Below are 18,300 nucleotides of genomic sequence, written 5' to 3' on the forward strand. Positions count from 1 at the left end.
AACAATCTGACAGCCAAAAACATAATTGTAAGCACATAACACTGACTCAATGAGATGGCAGAGATACTCATCTCATCATTTTCTGTAAAAATCTTTTAATGAATAGCTTCAAAGGATTCTGGCTCAGTATAAAATCTATAAATATGAAGATATAACTCTGACTGCTAGTGTTGAGTGTGTGTTTTCATCATGTGGACTGGTTCACAGCAAATTGAGAAATTGTCTCTGTGTGGTGAAGGCTGGCAAGCTGGTGTTTGTTTACAAATACCTAAACTAGACAAAATTAGGACATTAAAGCATGCTTGGACTATCATAGTGTGTATTTACTATTTGCATTATTTTGTTTGCACTTTGCGTTAAAGTCATGATTTATAATCCAATTTTTGACGAACGTTTCATATTTATAAATATTATTAGTATACTAGGCCTACAATAAATCAAGTGTTTAGTATTAAACATTGCTGACTGGTCCCATACAACCTATAAAATACATCAATCACAATGTAAATACCATGCAAGTTAAACCTAGCTTCAATTTTTTCAAAAATGTCATTTGTTTCAAAAATATCATAAATATCATAGATATCAATTAATATCATGATATATATCAGTGATATGATATTTTTGCTAACCCTGGCTGACATGCTATTCGCAGAAATCCCTCTCATACGTCTGAAAGAGATAGGATATTTTTTCTCAGTTCAACATTTTTCGTGTTTTGTAAATGTTTGAAATAGCATAAATGAAATGAAATTAGTGAAAAGAAAACAAAAGCAAAAATTTAGTGTGAATTATAGCATTTAGTAAAATATTTACTAAATAAACTTCAATTCATTATACGTGTGCATACAACTACAGTCAAACATGGATAACTCGTCCACGGATAGCTCGAACACATGGTTAATTCGAACATTTCCTTTGGTCCGTTCCCACGTAATGATAAATTGCTATAGATAACTCGAACTCAACACTGTTAATTCGAACTGTTTTTTTGCCCAACAGCTACCGAAACGGTTGTTTTTGCTTTAGAAAATCACTTTATTCAAAGCCATAGAGGTAAACTTCATCTTTTCGTAATTCATAAGCGTCGTTATTACCACCATCGGCAAAATATTTTTGTCAACGACTTTTCTAAAAGTTTGGTGAAATTTGATTCATACTGCGATACGATGAATAGCACGGGCTAGCCGGGTCACGCGCGCAAGAATTTTCGCCACGCACATACAAAACAAAAATCGCATGTTGTTTTGTATGTGCGTGGCGAAAATCCTTGAGTGCGTGACTCGGCTAGCCAGTGATGAATAGTTTTTCGACGTTGATTCCGTGTTGAATTAACGTCGGAATGTTGAATGTTTAAAACGTCTTAAAAAATGTTGTAATTAAACGTATACGTTGTCTGAGCTACAAAAAACTATTCATCGTTTGACCTAAACACAGAATACGTGTGTACATTCAATAAGTATCTATTAAAAAAGCGTGAGTGATATAAAATGTACCGTAAAACCTCGTAAAACTTCTAATTGAACTGCCTCGGAGTGTTGCTCTTAACGAATCCCAGGTAAAGTAAGGTAATCTGCATAAACTTCAAGAAAAAACGGCAAAATTGATCGTGGGTAAAACCCCAAAAGAAAAAAGTGTCTTTTCTTTTGAGCATTTCAACAACGATCAAGTTTTGCCAATGTCAATCTGAAAAACGTCCTGGCAATAACATCACCTCAAACAACAAACCAATCTCAAGTGATAGAAAAATCTCTATACTTTTTCATGAAAACGTTTTAAACTTTACATTAGAAGCATTTAATTTGAAACGAGCCATTTGTGCTTTTGATTTATATTATAGTTTGTATATGTACATGTATCTACTAATAAATAAGTAAATATATGGACTTGTGACAGTGCTCTGATAATTTGAATGCTCTGATAATTCGAACACTTTTGCTCGGTCCCTTGAAGTTCGAGTTATCCATGTTTGACTGTATATAACTACACACATAACTTTAATTCGTTAGCGAGGGGCCGTAATATTGATCACAAGGTCAACGGAAGAAACAACAAAATGATTTTATTGCAACAAAACTTCTATTGTAGCCCATAACCACTCAACACACTGAAGTTGCTGTAGGTAACTATAGTTACTAGGGTTAATAAAATATTTTATTACCAACTTTAACATGTACATCATGTATATAAAAATTTTGATGTTTTTTACCAAGGGGTGTTTGCATTAGATAATTACTATGGGTTTCTATATGACATTTTCGCTTTACTTTGTATACACCGGAACAAAATAACGCCGTATGGCGAAGGTCCCTGTATAGATTCATCAGCCAACACTCATAAATTTATTATTACTGTTAACATTGAACAACATTGTAAACATGCTCATAAGCCTAGTTTACTATACATCTGACAATTGTATTTATAAGCACCAATAATCATTCAGTTTCATTAAATGATTTGCTTGTATTAAGCCATGAACAACCCTGAAACTATTTTTACAAGCTACCACGGTCATTATAGGAAAGATTGACCATACTGTTTATGGGATACGTCGCTGTTTGATGCGATCTTAAAATTTCGTATTAAACAGACAGGAAATTATGCTGTTCACCTTAGCTCGATAATAGCGTACAGTGCAAACTACATTTTTACAATTACCATTTCAGACTAAAATCATCACTTATGTGATTGTGTATAGATTAGAACGGGCAATATTGATGCAGATTTTCGCAAAGAGCCCATATGAACACGCACTATTGGCGTGGCTTAATATTGTATGCGTGAAACAAGAAAATGTTGTTAGAATTATACCGGTGTGTTCGAATGTATAGAATTGTAGTTGTATTTAAATCACGTCAAGTGTTGTATAATCGAGCTGGTGGGCCGCGGGCTACGCTAATGCCCGAGGTCATGGTAGTTACAGGTAGCTACGAGAGGTTACGGGAAGTACGAGAGGTTACAGGAAGTACGAGAGGTTACTGGAGTATAAAGGAGTCGGGAGATTGAGAGCTTCTTTCTTGGCATCAACCGCATGTGAGTACGCATCGATTTATATAACATGGCGCAGTTGACGAAGCTCTGATTTTTTTCCTTTTGCGTTATCATTAGCGATAATTTTTCTGGTTGCGGGGTAAGTTAAACGGTTGTATAGACCCTTTCACGGGCGTGTAGGTGAGGTAACGTGAGGTAGGGTAGTGTTGTGAGGTGTAGTAGCGGTGTTGTTAAGGTGCAATTATTTATTAGGGTAGTGTTGTGAGGTGTAGTAGCGGTGTTGAGGTGCAATTATTTATTACATATTCGGAGGTGGGAGTTACACTAATTATACGAGTGGGGTAGAGTGTATTCGTGGCGAGGGAGATATTGTATCGGGTAGAGATGGAGAGTGGGTTTCCGAAGCTGGTGTTTGGAGAGCACGGCGATGGGTCGTGGGAGAGATTCATAGAGGAAATGAATTTATGTATAGAGAGTGCTGTAGAGAGAAGAGGTTACGAAGGTGAAGGTGACAATAGGCGCCCTATATGGTCAGATATAAAAAAGATAACGATTTGTGAGTTTCTAGACCGCAGTTCCTAACTCGGTTTGAAAACTGTGTAGCTGTGTTGGCGATTATATGTAATCAGTAGTACCATGGACGTAAGAAAATAGTTTTGTATAGTTTTTAAAAGAAACCTTTGACATCAGTGTTAAACGTCCTGCTCTAGCGGGCAATATTTGTTTCTTTTTTGCATTTTTAATGCGAGCGGCATCGTGGGCCAGCATCGTGCTGCACGCTTGCAGTCAAAACTCTTCTTCTTGTAAATTAAGAATGATTACTGGCATTAAAGAATGGTTTTTGGTGTTTTGCTGGTGCTGGAAATGTCTAGATTTATTCTAGATACTAGAAATATAAGGTATACATATAAAAGAGTGATAAAAACATAATACATTGAAAAAATACCAAAAAGGTTTACTGTTCTTAATAAAATGTTACGCTGCTAAAAATAGATCCTAGACAGATGTTTTATAAGCAACTATGTTCTTGATGACAGTTTGTGTGGCAACAGTGTCTTCTAGTGCAGTCTGTTAAATTTCTAATTGTAATTTTCCTTCGAAATATTGGATCAAGTTTTAGATTTTATTTTAATTATTTTAGGTGGTAGATGTTGGCATAGAACTGGCGATTTCCAAGTCGAAATCAACAATCAAGGTATGTCTTTCTGAGGTTGTGATCTAAAGTTGATGTGACGTGATGCTGTCAAAGTATCTCTATTTCATTTAATCAGCGGTAAAAGTTCATCATGGGATTAATTTTATCATAATTTTTGCTACATCAACAAAATATATATTTTATAAACTTATTATGCAACGCTTAACGGAGCAGAAAAGATTTTGCCATATTGTATTATTCGTTAACTTTTTTATCTTTATCAAATGTTTATTTTCAGTTTCATGCTCTACTGATCCATGATAGTCTCACTAACGCATTAGACCAGCCTGCTGACATTATTATAGTACCAAGACATGATTCTGAGCGAAGTCATTACTCCCTAATGGTTAGTATTCTTATGCTGCACTTTTATACTAAAAGACTATGTCAAGATATTAATTTTGAGAACAATTAGCGTTGCATGGCTGTGCATAGTTATTATAATTGTTTTAAAAATTTAAAACAGCACATCTTTTATATAGCATGTAACTTGAATAAGGTAGCTGTTTTGTAGACACGGAAATACTTGCTCTGCGTGTATCTATAACATGCAACTTGCATTAGCTTGCATAGCTTTATATACAAGTTGTATACGGTACTCTGTTTGCAGCTGGTAGATAGGAAACTTTGAAAAATTCATTCAAGGGACTCTCTTTCTTACAAAGGACAACAGACCATTGAAAAAAGGTGAGCATGAAATTCTTCACTAGGTTTGTCGGTAAATCTTACAAAAAGCAACAGTTATTGCCTTTGCATTCTAGCATAAATGGTTTAATCCAAAAGCTCACTGTTAGCAACAATATTTACAGGAAGCTTGTTTCTGTTGATGAGAGGTTTGCTGATTATGCTGTGACGGCTATGCAACAGAAAGATTGTGTAAGCTGTGGACTGTATGTTACCAAGGTGAAGCTGTGGACTGTATGTTATCAAGGTGAGTGACACTCTCATTCGTAGAGGTCTCAAGACTTCAACAATTATCAGTAGGAAACGTCTGGTTGGATTATTTATCTACACATTAACTATTACTAAGGAACCTAGTCCTATTCTGTCAATTTTCACTGTTAACCACAATGTTTTTTCACCAAAATTAGTGTGATTCCTTGTAGGGGGTTATGCAATAATCTTGAACTTTCTAGATATTCGGCACATTTTTGTTGTTGTAAACTTACTAAAGAATAATTCTAAGAATCTCCATTTTTATAATGTTATTAATATTTTCAGCATGCGCAACGATATGTTGAATTGTTTGAGCTAGAAAATAGAAAAGATGGTGATATGTCTTTAAATCCTTCCACATACCGTAAAGAATTATTGGCAAGTATAAAGGTATGTGAAACAATAACTATTCCCAGCAGATTTAGCACATCTGTATATCTTGTATGTAAATAGATGTTAAGATACTTCCTCACTTATTTGGTTTAATTTTCTCAACCTGAACTAACAACTTTTTAACATTTTTGCATTGAATTTCGTTTTTAACCAGTTGTCTTTATTTATGTTAGGAAGATGGTCGAGCATTGGCGGATATCAAGCTCTCTATTGAAGCAGGTAGGTTGAAGATGTAAGTCACATACAGGTTAACAAGTTTTATATTTGTATCATAATAATACATAAAAATTATTTTACTGTGTTCACCAATCTAGAGCATGAGAATACTATTCTGATATCTTTAAATAGTATAGTGTTGGTATCTATGGACATTACCTGCTTTATATATATCTAATGCATGTTCTTAACCCTTTGGCTACGGCGCGCTTACGGCCGGGAAAATACCACCGTACGGAGGCAATTACTAGGGCGATTTGAGCCTTCGGCATGACTGCATAAAAACTGCAGTAACTTACATCACTATTCTGATAGTTACATAAATTAATATGCATAGGAAAGCTGAGAAATTTCTCTACAAGCTGATATTTTTCTATGCAGATAGCTTGCAAATGCTTTCCAGCAAAAGTCTCAATTTGTTGAAGCTATTAATTTTTTTTATACACCATTTTCAATTGTATTTTCCTAATTGATAAAGGTAATTGGCAATGTTGTATAAATAATACATGCACGGATTCATAGGTTCTCAACAATTTGCAAAAAAAATTGGTCGTCAAAGAGCATTGAAAGTGGAGTTATGAGCTCCGATGCATTGCGGGAGCACCACTCGAAATTCTCAGTGCGTGACCCAAAAGACCAGCGAAAAATGGAGGCCTGACAATGTCGCCTAAACTTCGCTATAACGTACATGCAAATTGGAATAGAGCTATAAATGAATATGCATTTGAAAGCTTAGAAATTTCTCAACAGGCAGCCATTTATTCCCTGTAGATCGTCCCTGCAAAGTTATTCGTCTGTGAATATTTCTATCAACATTGTGATGTGTCAATGTTGCCACCTTTCTATCATAAAACATCGATAACAAATACATTTTTGGAAGCAATAACTCTGTGAAAATGGTTTATGATAAGCATCTGCACGGTGTCATATGTTTGCAAGAGTTTGCAAAGAAACTGGTTGTCCAAGTCATCCTTTCCAAGCCAGCAAGCTTTCATCTATAGATATGAATTTACCAGGCAGTGAAACAGAATATAACCGGTCGCATATCATGGCAAAAAGATCTTCTAACTTGAAAAATCTATTGCTAGCAGGCTGTTCAAAATTGTCAGCAAAATGCACAGTAGAAAGTAAACTTGCTTCTATTTTTCTTTCTATTTTTAATTTTATTAAAAATCAGCGTAGATAATAAAGGATTGTGGACCAGTAAGACAACAGAGTAGGCTTTTTAAAAATACTTATATGCAAAACTAAATAAATAACTCGCCAAATATCTTTACCATCAACAGGCTCCGAAGCATCGCAATGTTTTTGGAGGCCATGTTTATTCGTTTCGTTAAATATAACATTTATAATGGCCGATGTTATAAAAAGCTTTAAATATTAAAAATACTTACCTGTTTAAAAATTCGAACTTACTCCTGCCAAGCTGTCAGCAAAATGTAATTTTTTTGTTTTAAGTCAGCTCCTCTTTGAAATCCGTAAATACTCCCGGTTTCATCGCCGGCCGTTTCACTCTCACTTTTGCAATCCAATTCACCCTGTTGATCTTATTTTTCACTTTCATCGTCTACCCCACATTATTCCAACCTGATATCCTTTTCTTCATTTCCAAACCAGTCGATGTCTTTCTCTAAACAAACTTTTTTAGCAGAGCTTGAACAACCGCGTGTGTTCATGATGAATAGATTTCCATAAAAGAACACATCTTTGCAAAGTGTATTGCTTGCACATGCGTATTAGGTATTATTTATAACCTCAAAACAGTATTACAAAGCCGACGGAAATTGATCAAATTACTCATTTTAATGCTGTTTTTTTAATAAATAATATATTTTAAAAAAGGTCTATCGAAGGCCGAATTATTTCGAGATCCGTACGCTGAGACAATGCTCGTATTCCGGGCTTTTATGGATTTTGGAAGCAAAGGGTTAACTAGATCAAAACTTTGTGGAGTAGTCTGTAATGTTTTCTATTTATTTGTGTAATAGCCAAGGAAGAATCCACCAGAGTTGGAGCAGTGAAGTGTTTCACGACAACAGAAGATCATGAAGCTACCAACTGGAATGGCAAGGAGCTTACAGAAAACCCTGTGGAATTTCCTGCTGTCTCACTAGATGCTCAGCTTATGTATTATAAAATCAAGTACCTGAAGCGCTATAAAACACACCATACTAGTTATGGTGTATTTAATGTAGTTCCAGCCGAAGATTACGAACATTGTCGACAGGAGCATATATCTGGAACATATTATGGTATTCAGATGGTAAATGAGACCATTTTATATTATCTTAAAGAGAGTAGCTCTGACTATCCGGTCATTAGTCGGCAACTTATTAGACTGAGTCCAGCTGTACTAGAAGCTTACGAGTCATGGTGTAAGAAGTTGACTCCAAAAGATGACGATAGTAGGCCATCTCCAGCATATTATGGTATGGAAAAATCCATTACGCATAGCTAAACATATGCTTTCCTGTTATGCTTTCCAATGTACACATGTATGCGGATAACTGGCATATCTTCAATATGTTTTAAAACAAAATTTTATTGTTTGTTCACACTGGACTATTATAGTGTATTACCTTTTATTTGATGCCCTGATCCAGTAGTAACTACTGTTTTATTAACTTTTATGTTGCATACATTTATATAGTTTAGCCATCCTGTATTTCTAGTCAGTTTGTCTGCATTAGTGGAATATGCATCAAGGCAGTGTGTACTCAGCTGTACTCAGTGTATACTTTTTCTTTACACAATTTTGCAACTTGGTGTATTCAACTTTTTCAATGGTTTTTCTATTTGGTACATAATATATTTCGTTGAGAAATGCTATGTAAATCTAAATAGTATATAACTTTTACATACAACATACAATGATAATACCTTCTCATAACTCTAAGCTTTAGTTTGTATAAAGTCATAAAACTTTTATGTAGCCAGTCTAATACTTGCTCTTCAAGTCCATGAAGTTGAAATAAGATAACTGTTTTGTAGCCAGGCTAATAATTGCTGAAAAGTTAGGTTTTAACATGTATTTAATAGAAATATAACTGTTTTGTAGCTAGGCTAATATTTGCTGAAAAGTCAGGTTCTAACATGTATTTAATAAAAATATAACTGTTTTGTAGCCAGGCTAATAATTGCTGAAAAGTTAGGTTTTAACATGTATTTAATAGAAATATAACTGTTTTGTAGCTAGGCTAATATTTGCTGAAAAGTCAGGTTCTAACATGTATTTAATAAAAATATAACTGTTTTGTAGCCAGGCTAATATTTGCTGAAAAGTCAGGTTCCAATATGTATTTAATAGAAATATAACTGTTTTGTAGCCAGGCTAATATTTGCTGAAAAGTCAGGTTCTAACATGTATTTTATAGAAATATAACTGTTTTGTAGCCAGGCTAATATTTGCTGAAAAGTTAGGTTTTAACATGTATTTAATAGAAATATAACTGTTTTGTAGCTAGGCTAATATTTGCTGAAAAGTTAGGTTTTAACATGTATTTAATAGAAATATAACTGTTTTGTAGCTAGGCTAATATTTGCTGAAAAGTCAGGTTCTAACATGTATTTAATAAAAATATAACTGTTTTGTAGCTAGGCTAATATTTGCTGAGAAGTCAGGTTCCAATATGTATTTAATAGAAATATAACTGTTTTGTAGCTGGGCTAATGTTTGCTGAAAAGTCAGGTTCTAACATGTATTTAATAGAAATATAACTGTTTTGTAGCCAGGCTAATATTTGCTGAAAAGTTAGGTTTTAACATGTATTTAATAGAAATATAACTGTTTTGTAGCTAGGCTAATATTTGCTGAAAAGTCAGGTTCTAACATGTATTTAATAAAAATATAACTGTTTTGTAGCTAGGCTAATATTTGCTGAAAAGTCAGGTTCCAATATGTATTTAATAGAAATATAACTGTTTTGTAGCCAGGCTAATAATTGCTGAAAAGTCAGGTTCTAACGTGTATTAAATAGAAATATAACTGTTTTGTAGCTAGGCTAATAATTGCTGAAAAGTCAGGTTCTAATTTGTATTGTAATTAGAAGAAAAAGTATAGTTGTTTTATGGGCAAGCCAAAACTTGCTGTAGTCATATAAAATAACTGCTTTGCAATGCAGTACATATGTAATAGTTTGTAATAATAATAGTATCAATGTACAAGCCCTATTCAAGAGTATACTAAAAACCATTTACAACAACAGCCTACTACAACTACGCAGTACAACTAGCATTAGCAGTTTTGTAGTTCCGTAGAAACGACCTTGTCAACGTTCAGTTATATTTGGAGGCGCCAAAATTTATTTTTGTGTACATTCCGCAACCGATTTAGGAATTGCGGCTAGAAACTCACAAATCGTTATCTTTTTTATATCTGACCTATTATGAGAGGTAGAGCTAGGTTAGTGCCACTATTGAGAGCTATTGGGCACAGTGGTAGAGAAGTATTGAGAGGTGCAGGGTTTAACGTAGATGGCGTAAATTCTACTTATGAAGGGGCAGTGGAGGTTTTACAGGGTTATTATGGTAGACAAGAAAGTATGTTCGTTAAGGGGCATAAGTTCCTTACGGCTAGGCAGACACTTGGGGAAAGTGATAGAGAGTTTTTACAACGGGTAGAGAGTTTGAGCAGATATGCAGAGGTGACTAACGATAATGATAGGGTAAGGTTTGCCCTTATTGTGGCGGTTAACGGGTTGAGAAATAGAGAAGTAAGCAGAGAGTTAATGAAGAACGCAAATCTTACTTGGGCGTTATTGCAGGAGGCATTGAGGGCTCGAGAAATGGCCGACAGCTCTGATAGATTTTTGAGAGGTGAGGGTAGAAGTACCGATTTAAAGAGTGAGGTTAAGAGAGAAGTAGCAAAGGTATCAGAGTTTGATAGCCGAGCGCAGTACAGGAGTAATGATAGAGATAGTTATGATTCAGCAGGTAGATCTTCCCCTAGGGGTAGCCCTAGGAGTAGTAGAGAGTATTATGGTAGTGAAGAGCAAGGTGCTAGTAGATATGGGACAAGAGGCAGGGAGTATAACAAGGACGGTGACAGTAGAAAGTATAGAGACAATAGCAGGGAGAGGCATGTCTCTAGATCTAGAGCAAGCAGTAGAGAAGGCAGTGGAGGTAGAGTATGCTACAATTGTAAACGTAGTGGGCATGAGATGAGGAGTTGTCCCTCCATTAAATGTTTTTGTTGTGGACAGCGAGGACATGTATCCCGTTATTGTAGGGATAGGAGAGAAGTAGGTTATGACGGGCGGGGTAGTAGCAGGAGGTCAGGAGGTAGTCGTGATAATAGCTACGAGCGGTATGGTAGCAGGGACAGTAGTGGGGAGAGGTATAGGGGCCGAGGAAGCCCCCGCGAGATTAGAGACAAATTTGGCAGGTACAGGGACAACAGTATGGATAGGTTTGAGGGGGAGAAGTATAAGGAGAGGTACCAAGATAGTAGTAAGGGCAGAAGTGTCAGGTTCTCTGGTTCTAGGGATAAGTATGAGGAGGACAGTTGACTAGAAAGGAGAATTGTACAGGTTTTGAAAGTCAATGGGAAGAACGTTGAATTTACGTTTGATACTGGGGCAGAGGTGTCGACTGTAACCGAGGGGACGGCCGAAAGGCTGAACCTACGGCTAGAGGAGCCATCTACTGTTTTGGCGGGAATAGATGGTCGTAAGCTAAGAGTAGTCGGTAAAGCAGGTGTTCAATTGGAAAGTAAAGATAGAGTTATGGAGACAGAGGTATATGTGGTGAAAGGATTGAGAACGAACTTCTTGGGCATAACTGAGTTAAGGCAGCTTAAATTATTTGCTGTTGTAAACGCGGTTTGCGAAAGTAAGTTTGAGGCTGTTAAGGAGTGTAGAAGTATTAAGCCAGTTAAGCCGTTTTCGTCAAGAACCATTATTGCTGGGTCAAGTTATGTTTCAGATGATGTCGAGTTGCAAAACCTGACAAAGAAGTCTGACAGAGAGAGCGAAGTTAAGAGAGGTCACACAGGTCAAGATTGGTGGACTTGTAAAACCAAGGGAGTGAAGAGTAGCGAATACGTGGAAATTGGTAGCCAACAGGGGACAGCCCAAGGCACCAGAGATGTGCAAGGGTCTATGGGGTGTGATGGAGAACAGAGTCACGATGAGGTAAGGGAAGGTGCTGAGAAAGTAGCTGAACCAGTGTCTGTAATGGAAAAGGTTTGCTCTTTTTTAGCCGAGGTATCCAGCAATGGAATGTTAGACAGAGAAGGTCATGAGAAAAAGGTAGCAGAGATTGAAAGAGAGGAAAGGGAGGTGCGGAGGAAGTCGAAGGAGAAATTGGCTAAGCTGAAAGCCAAACGGGAGGCAGCGGTCATGGAGTTGGAAAATGTCAAGGCTTTCAGGGTAGTGGTGCAGGAGTTAGCCGAGGTTCAGAGGAGAATTGCTGGTAGCAGACCTGCACTGGTTGCAGGTGAGGTCGAGCTAGATAGGTCTGGGCCTATGCCAATTCCCAGCTCTGTGGTGCCATCCCCTGTGCAGCCGGTTACGGCCCAGGTGGAGACCTCCCACAGGAAGCCTGTTGAGCCTGCCTCTTACTGGGGAGAGCGAGGTAAAGATGGAAGAGACGGAGATGAGGTTGAGGAGTCATTACTGACCCAACCAAAAGACTCCGGGCTTGTCAGGGTTGGTGGAAGTAGTGTTGGAGATGTTGGTGGAAGGAGTGTTGGTAGTGACAGTGGTCACGGTAAAAGTATTGGTAGAGGCGGAGGTCAGAGTGGTGGAAAAGCCAGTGCAGACTGGCAATGGAGCTGGCAGTAGCGAGAAGAGTACACTGATTTATACAACAGTAAGAGTGGAAGATCAGGAGAGTAGTGCGGCCGAGTACAACAGCAGCCCCGGGTTGCTCGAGAGTGATGGTACGCAGGAGGTGTCGATGGAGGAAGACCTGGGTTAAAGCGTAAGGTAAACTTCACCAGCAAGGTGAGTCGGTGAATGAGTTCCAATGTATTTCAGGAAGGTTAGTGGCCCATACAAAAAAGAAAAGAAAAAGGGCATGTTGTATAATCGAGCTGGTGGGCCGCGGGCTACGCTAATGCCCGAGGTCATGGTAGTTACAGGTAGCTACGAGAGGTTACGGGAAGTACGAGAGGTTACAGGAAGTACGAGAGGTTACTGGAGTATAAAGGAGTCGGGAGATTGAGAGCTTCTTTCTTGGCATCAACCGCATGTGAGTACGCATCGATTTATATAACATCAAGTAGGCCTTTTGTTTGATTCTGGTGAGTATGAGTCATTATTACTTTTTATTCGAAAATAATCGCATTTCATATTAGGAAGTGAACGGTGCTGGTTTACTACTCATAATTAGAGTTCGCAATCGAAAATTACGTGCAGAGACATACAGCAAATATAATTTATTTAACTGCTTTTCATTTGGAAATCACGAAACGCTAATCGTTTTATCGGCGGGCATTGTGAACCTATAGTCGACAGACTATCAGTTGGATACCAGCCGTAATAGTGTAAGACGAGCATCGTCTAAAGATAAGACACCTGGAAACACACACATACGACATGCACTATGTTCAATGTCTAGTAACAAACATGAGTTTAGCTCGTCTTATAGGAATTTTAAAACATGTTTCCGAAGACATCTCGGTCTAACGCTCCAAAGGCAATCGCCTGCAACACAAACACATATTTTAACAGCTTCATTCCACGAACTTCTCGGGATATTAGATTGGGAGATCATTAGAACAGGAAAGTTTTATTAATTGATGTTTTAAATTCACTTGTTCAAATAGATAAATTTTTATTCTTATACAATCTATGCAAACGGTCTCCACTTCCTCCTTTTGAGGTCTCGAGACTCTTTTTAATCAGAATCAGAATCAGAAAGACAACGGCATAGGGGCACAAATAAATAGAAGAAAATCTTCATGATTAGTGTAAGTGCCGTGTATACACAATATTAATGCATTAATACACTACTACCATCGAGTAATTGACTAAAGATACATTTTAGAATACATACATCAGCCATGACTTGATATACAACGGTACGAGTTTGACTTTTGAATTACTTCTTTTTAATAAATGACGCAGAAAATGGCTGCGAGCGCAATTGTCTAAATGTAAAGCGTGCACCGACGTTATTGGTGCATTTACCGAGTTTAGCCGACTTTTACGATTACTACCGAAAAATTTCGTTCATTGGGAAAAAATTATTGCCGAGAAAAGTCGTTCGTATGAAAAAGAAGACAAGTCCGCAGAGAACATTATGTGTTATTCTAGCAATAGTAAATACACTGTACATGTATTGGAGTGGTGGTAGCGGTACGTCAGCTTTTAAGGACAAGTCTTGCTCAGAGACAGCTGAGATTTTTAACACATTTTTCCAAAGCGTATTTTCAAAAACAGACCACAGGCCTACTTTTTATAGTGATGGGGTAGCAAAAAGTCAGATAGTTGTTTCTAAAGATGGTGTCATAGTAATGTTGAAAGGTCTTAAAGATGGCAAAGCTCCGGGCCCAGATGGCTTGACAAAAAACGATCTTAGTATTGATATAAATAATACCGCTGAAATTTTAACACTAATTTTTCAATACTCTTTGGATACTGGAGTTTTGCCAGACATTTGGAAAACTGCAAATATTGTACCAATTTTTAAAAAAGGGAACAAAGAGCTCCCTGGAAATTTTAGACCGGTGTCTTTAACATGTATATCATGCAAACTTTTAGAGCATATTATTCTTAGCAATATAAGCCCAATACTTGAGGAGTTTTTAAGCCCTGACCAACATGGGTTCAGGAGAGGACTCTCCTGTGCTACTCAGCTTGTTTCTACATCAAATGAAATAATGGCGGCTGTTGATAATGAAACATCAGTACATGCAGCAGTCTTGGATTTTTCCAAGGCTTTTGATAAAGTCTCCCATGGTCTGTTAATTGACAAATTGCTTCGTACTACAATTGACAAGTCAATAATCAAATGGATAGAAAATTTTTTGTTTGATCGATTTCAGAGAGTGGTTATCCAAGGAAGTAACTCAAGCTTTTTGGCAGTTACATCCGGAGTCCCCCAGGGTTCTGTTTTGGGCCCTTCACTGTTTTTAGTTTATGTTAATGATATTGGAAGTTCTCTTCAACATTCTTCTATAAGCCTTTTTGCTGATGATGCTCTCTTATACTGTCCAATTACAACGCCTAGTGATACGCTTTTATTTCAGCAAGATCTTTTATCTCTTGAGCGATGGGCTAACACATGGAAAATGGAGTTTAATGTTAAAAAATGCCAGGTAGTTTTGTTTGGCTGGAAGCCACCAATCAACCAAGTTAATTTATCGTATACCCTTTATGGCGTACACTTGGAGATTGTGGAATCTTTTAAATACTTGGGAGTGAATGTCTCTAATGACTTTAAATGGGACATACACATAGATGACATTACCTCTAGAGCATATCAAAGGTTAGGGATGTTGAGGAGAGTATTACATGGAGCACCCAGAAACGTCAAAAAAATTGCATATCTTAGTCTGTGCAGGCCCGTTTTGGAATTCGCTTGTGAGGTATGGGATCCATACCTCATAAAACATGAAACACAACTGGAAAATGTCCAGAGGCGCGCTGTGCGTTTTATTGCGGATCTTAAAGGGGTGGAAAGCGTAACTATGGCCAGAGACAAATTAGGGTTGGAATTGCTTAAGAACAGACGGAAGTCGGCTCGAATGGTTTTACTTATAAAAATTCTCTCCAGCAATGTGCATGAGTCTTTAATCAATAATTTTAACAATATACACAATGACACACACTCACATCATACCAGATCGGTATCCAATGACGTACCTAGGGCTGTTCCAGCCAGCAAAACATTTTATCATAACAGTTTTTTACCGAGAACTTCTCGCGACCTACGAGGAAATTTTTAACGCACTTTTTATAGTCATGATTTTACTTACTTCGAATATTACTTGACTTTTATTGAAAACATTTGAACTAGATCTAGATACGTACATGATGGCCCTTTTTTTTCCTCGGGGATCAAGGTCTTAGGGTTCGATTGACCAAGACCAAGATGTAAGGTGCAGTTATGCTATCCATAATTGAGTGTATGTGTCAAATTATAATTGCATCTCATTTTGCTGCGCATATACATATGCACAACGCTTATATGTACCATGCATATATGTACCACACATATATGTACCGCGTGTATATTACCACGTGTATATGTGCCAGGCATATATGTAGCATGCGTATATGTACCACGTTTATATGTACCATGCGTATATGTGCCACACATTTATGCACCACACGTATATGTACTACACGTATATTTACCACGTAGATATGTATTATTTACCAGATGTGTATGTCGGTACTCTGCATCAGCCTTAGTCCTGGCACCTGCATATCATTCAGTTGTACAGTTTCTCTTGTAACCAGCTCAACTTTTAACAGACAAGTTTTCATTTGATCTGATGGCACAACACTCACATTGGCTTTGATGATATTAACATACATGTACGTACAATGTACTGTGATTGTCAGTTGCGCTTTTTACTGGCTCATTGAGAGACAAAATGGGCTAGGATTTCATTCATGAATTTTGATGTTGTTACGCGTGAGATGCAACAATGCTCTCCACCAGAAATGCTGTGTGTATTTGTAAAAGTTATGTTAGACATAATTTTTCTGCATCCTCACATACATCAGTTTTGAATTCATTTTGTTATCTTCTTCATTTTTGACTATGTTTGGGGAGCTTCTTCTTAGATTGTGTGAACTAAATGACTAGTATTAGTTCAGACACTAGTGAAAGCGCTAAATTAAAAAATACCAGTTTATCAGTAAACGATATTATAATAAATAACGATAAACTTTATTTCCACAAGTTCAACACCGTAAATATAGAAACTAACAATAATATTCTAAAACATTAATAATAATAATGTAAATAAGTTAAATTTATCCAGTGAAAGTTGCACCCTTACACAAACAACTGTCCATACTCTTTGACTGGTACTTATCAGATCTGCTTATGCCAGATGATCAACAGAAGATAACCTACTGGAAATTGTTGCCTTTTATACATGTTTGGCATGGTCTATGGTATGTTAAAGTATTTAAAAGAAATATTTTACATTGTAGAGTGGTTTCATTGGTTAGAGCTCAGATTGCGAATACATCAGTAACCAGAAAAGAGATGACGATTTTGTGCAGTTCCCTGTTCATCTGTTTGGCAAGTACCACACTGCGTTAGGGTTGGAGATGTAGTCGCTCGCTTCTGATCCCATTCCTGTTGTCTCCGTTAGCTGGCGCATCGAATGAGTTAGCCATTGCTTCTTAATTGCATGCATCTCCACTTTATTAACATCACATACCAATAATATTATGTCTAATGTTAATAAAGTTGTTTGTTAGACAACAGTCTTCCGTCTTAAGCTATAAACCGATGGCTCTGTTTCCATATAGCAAAGTGACATTTAATTTAATCTATTTTCGTCTTACCATACGAGTCAGCACTGTATCTGACAACTTCATACTGTGGTGATCTGTAATTATTCCCGCTTCAAAACATTCTGTTCAGTTGCGATCTCTTGAGTTTACTTTTTACATGCATGGTATATCTTTATTTTTAGCTGAGTACTATTACGGTAATTAAATTAAATTTATGTTGACCAATCTTGCTATGTTAAAGATCTACATTTTCTGTTTTCATACAAAACAACCTAGTTTCACTAATTGTTTTACTAGTTCGAAGTGCACTAGTGGAACCTAGAGGGTGTCAGGGTTTCCTATTGGTAGCGTCTTTGTCAACCATGAGGCTGTTGGTTCGAGTTCTGCTTAATGCCGATCTGACAAAAAGCTATCAGCATGCTTTCAACCCTAAATTGCTGGGTCTTTCGGATCTAGAGCATAATTAGGAGGCCTTGTGTACCACACTTACAACGTGGACACATTAAAGATCCACCCCTGTCCTTCGCACATTGGGCGAGTGAAATGACTACCTGGCTCTGTCAGACTGGACGCGTTGCAAAATGCATCCCTTCGGGTTAATCTGACAGTTCCCGAAGAAGCCCTTGATAAGTGTTAGGACCCCCAAGGTAGCTTATAAAAAGCTAGTCGTGTACTAGTGTGCTTCTTTAGAAAACATGAAAATACTACCAAGCATTGTCACCCTTGACAGAAGCATGCCATTACTACTACACTAGTAGAATGGCAAATCAGCAGGCAGTAACTACAGCACAACATGGGTAGGTAGTATTTTACCTATGATCCACTTCAGAAAGCTGTTCAAAAAGAGGTATATTCAATTTTCGAAACGGTTTTTCCAATTATAAACAATTTTCTTTTGATCAAAATGTTTATCACTACTTTTTTTCTTACATTTGCATTCTGCATTAGGGGATTGAGAAAAGGGTAGCCTCAGTTCTCACCATATCTCTGAGCGAGTCAGCCACAAAATCTTCTTTTACAATTTAAGGACTTTAGTTTGCAGCTTGCCACAATTGGTTGGGTGGTAGTGGATTTACAAGCATCCCTTTAGCGTGCATAATGCATATTTATCAGGAACATATGGTATTAGACTATCATAGTATGCGA

General features: G+C 37.1%; 2 protein-coding genes and 1 long non-coding RNA gene across 3 annotated transcripts in view; 2 read left to right on the forward strand and 1 right to left on the reverse strand.

Annotated features, from left to right (window-relative positions):
* LOC137387168 (heterogeneous nuclear ribonucleoprotein A0-like) overlaps positions 1 to 13,828 on the reverse strand; it is a 32,366-nt gene extending 18,538 nt beyond the window's left edge. Inside the window, exon 1 of the mRNA XM_068073495.1 lies at positions 13,730 to 13,828. Within this exon, the coding sequence (XP_067929596.1) occupies positions 13,730 to 13,738 (9 nt within the window). The 5' untranslated portion in view covers positions 13,739 to 13,828. The remainder of the gene's footprint in view (positions 1 to 13,729) is intronic.
* LOC137387481 (uncharacterized) lies at positions 3,749 to 4,827 on the forward strand. The gene is made up of 4 exons (XR_010977912.1): positions 3,749 to 3,890; positions 4,133 to 4,186; positions 4,425 to 4,532; positions 4,797 to 4,827. It is a non-coding gene; the product is annotated as an uncharacterized lncRNA (long non-coding RNA).
* Positions 4,836 to 8,690, forward strand: LOC137387482 (uncharacterized). The gene is made up of 5 exons (XM_068073913.1): positions 4,836 to 4,873; positions 4,996 to 5,117; positions 5,408 to 5,512; positions 5,689 to 5,734; positions 7,720 to 8,690. The coding sequence occupies exons 3-5, from the start codon at positions 5,462 to 5,464 to the stop codon at positions 8,187 to 8,189; spliced, it is 567 nt and encodes a 188-aa protein (XP_067930014.1). The 5' UTR covers positions 4,836 to 4,873; positions 4,996 to 5,117; positions 5,408 to 5,461; the 3' UTR covers positions 8,190 to 8,690.
* Positions 13,829 to 18,300: the final 4,472 nt, after the last annotated feature.

The sequence above is a fragment of the Watersipora subatra genome, chromosome 2 (genome assembly GCF_963576615.1).
Source record: "Watersipora subatra chromosome 2, tzWatSuba1.1, whole genome shotgun sequence".
NCBI classification, from domain to species: Eukaryota; Metazoa; Bryozoa; class Gymnolaemata; order Cheilostomatida; family Watersiporidae; genus Watersipora; species Watersipora subatra.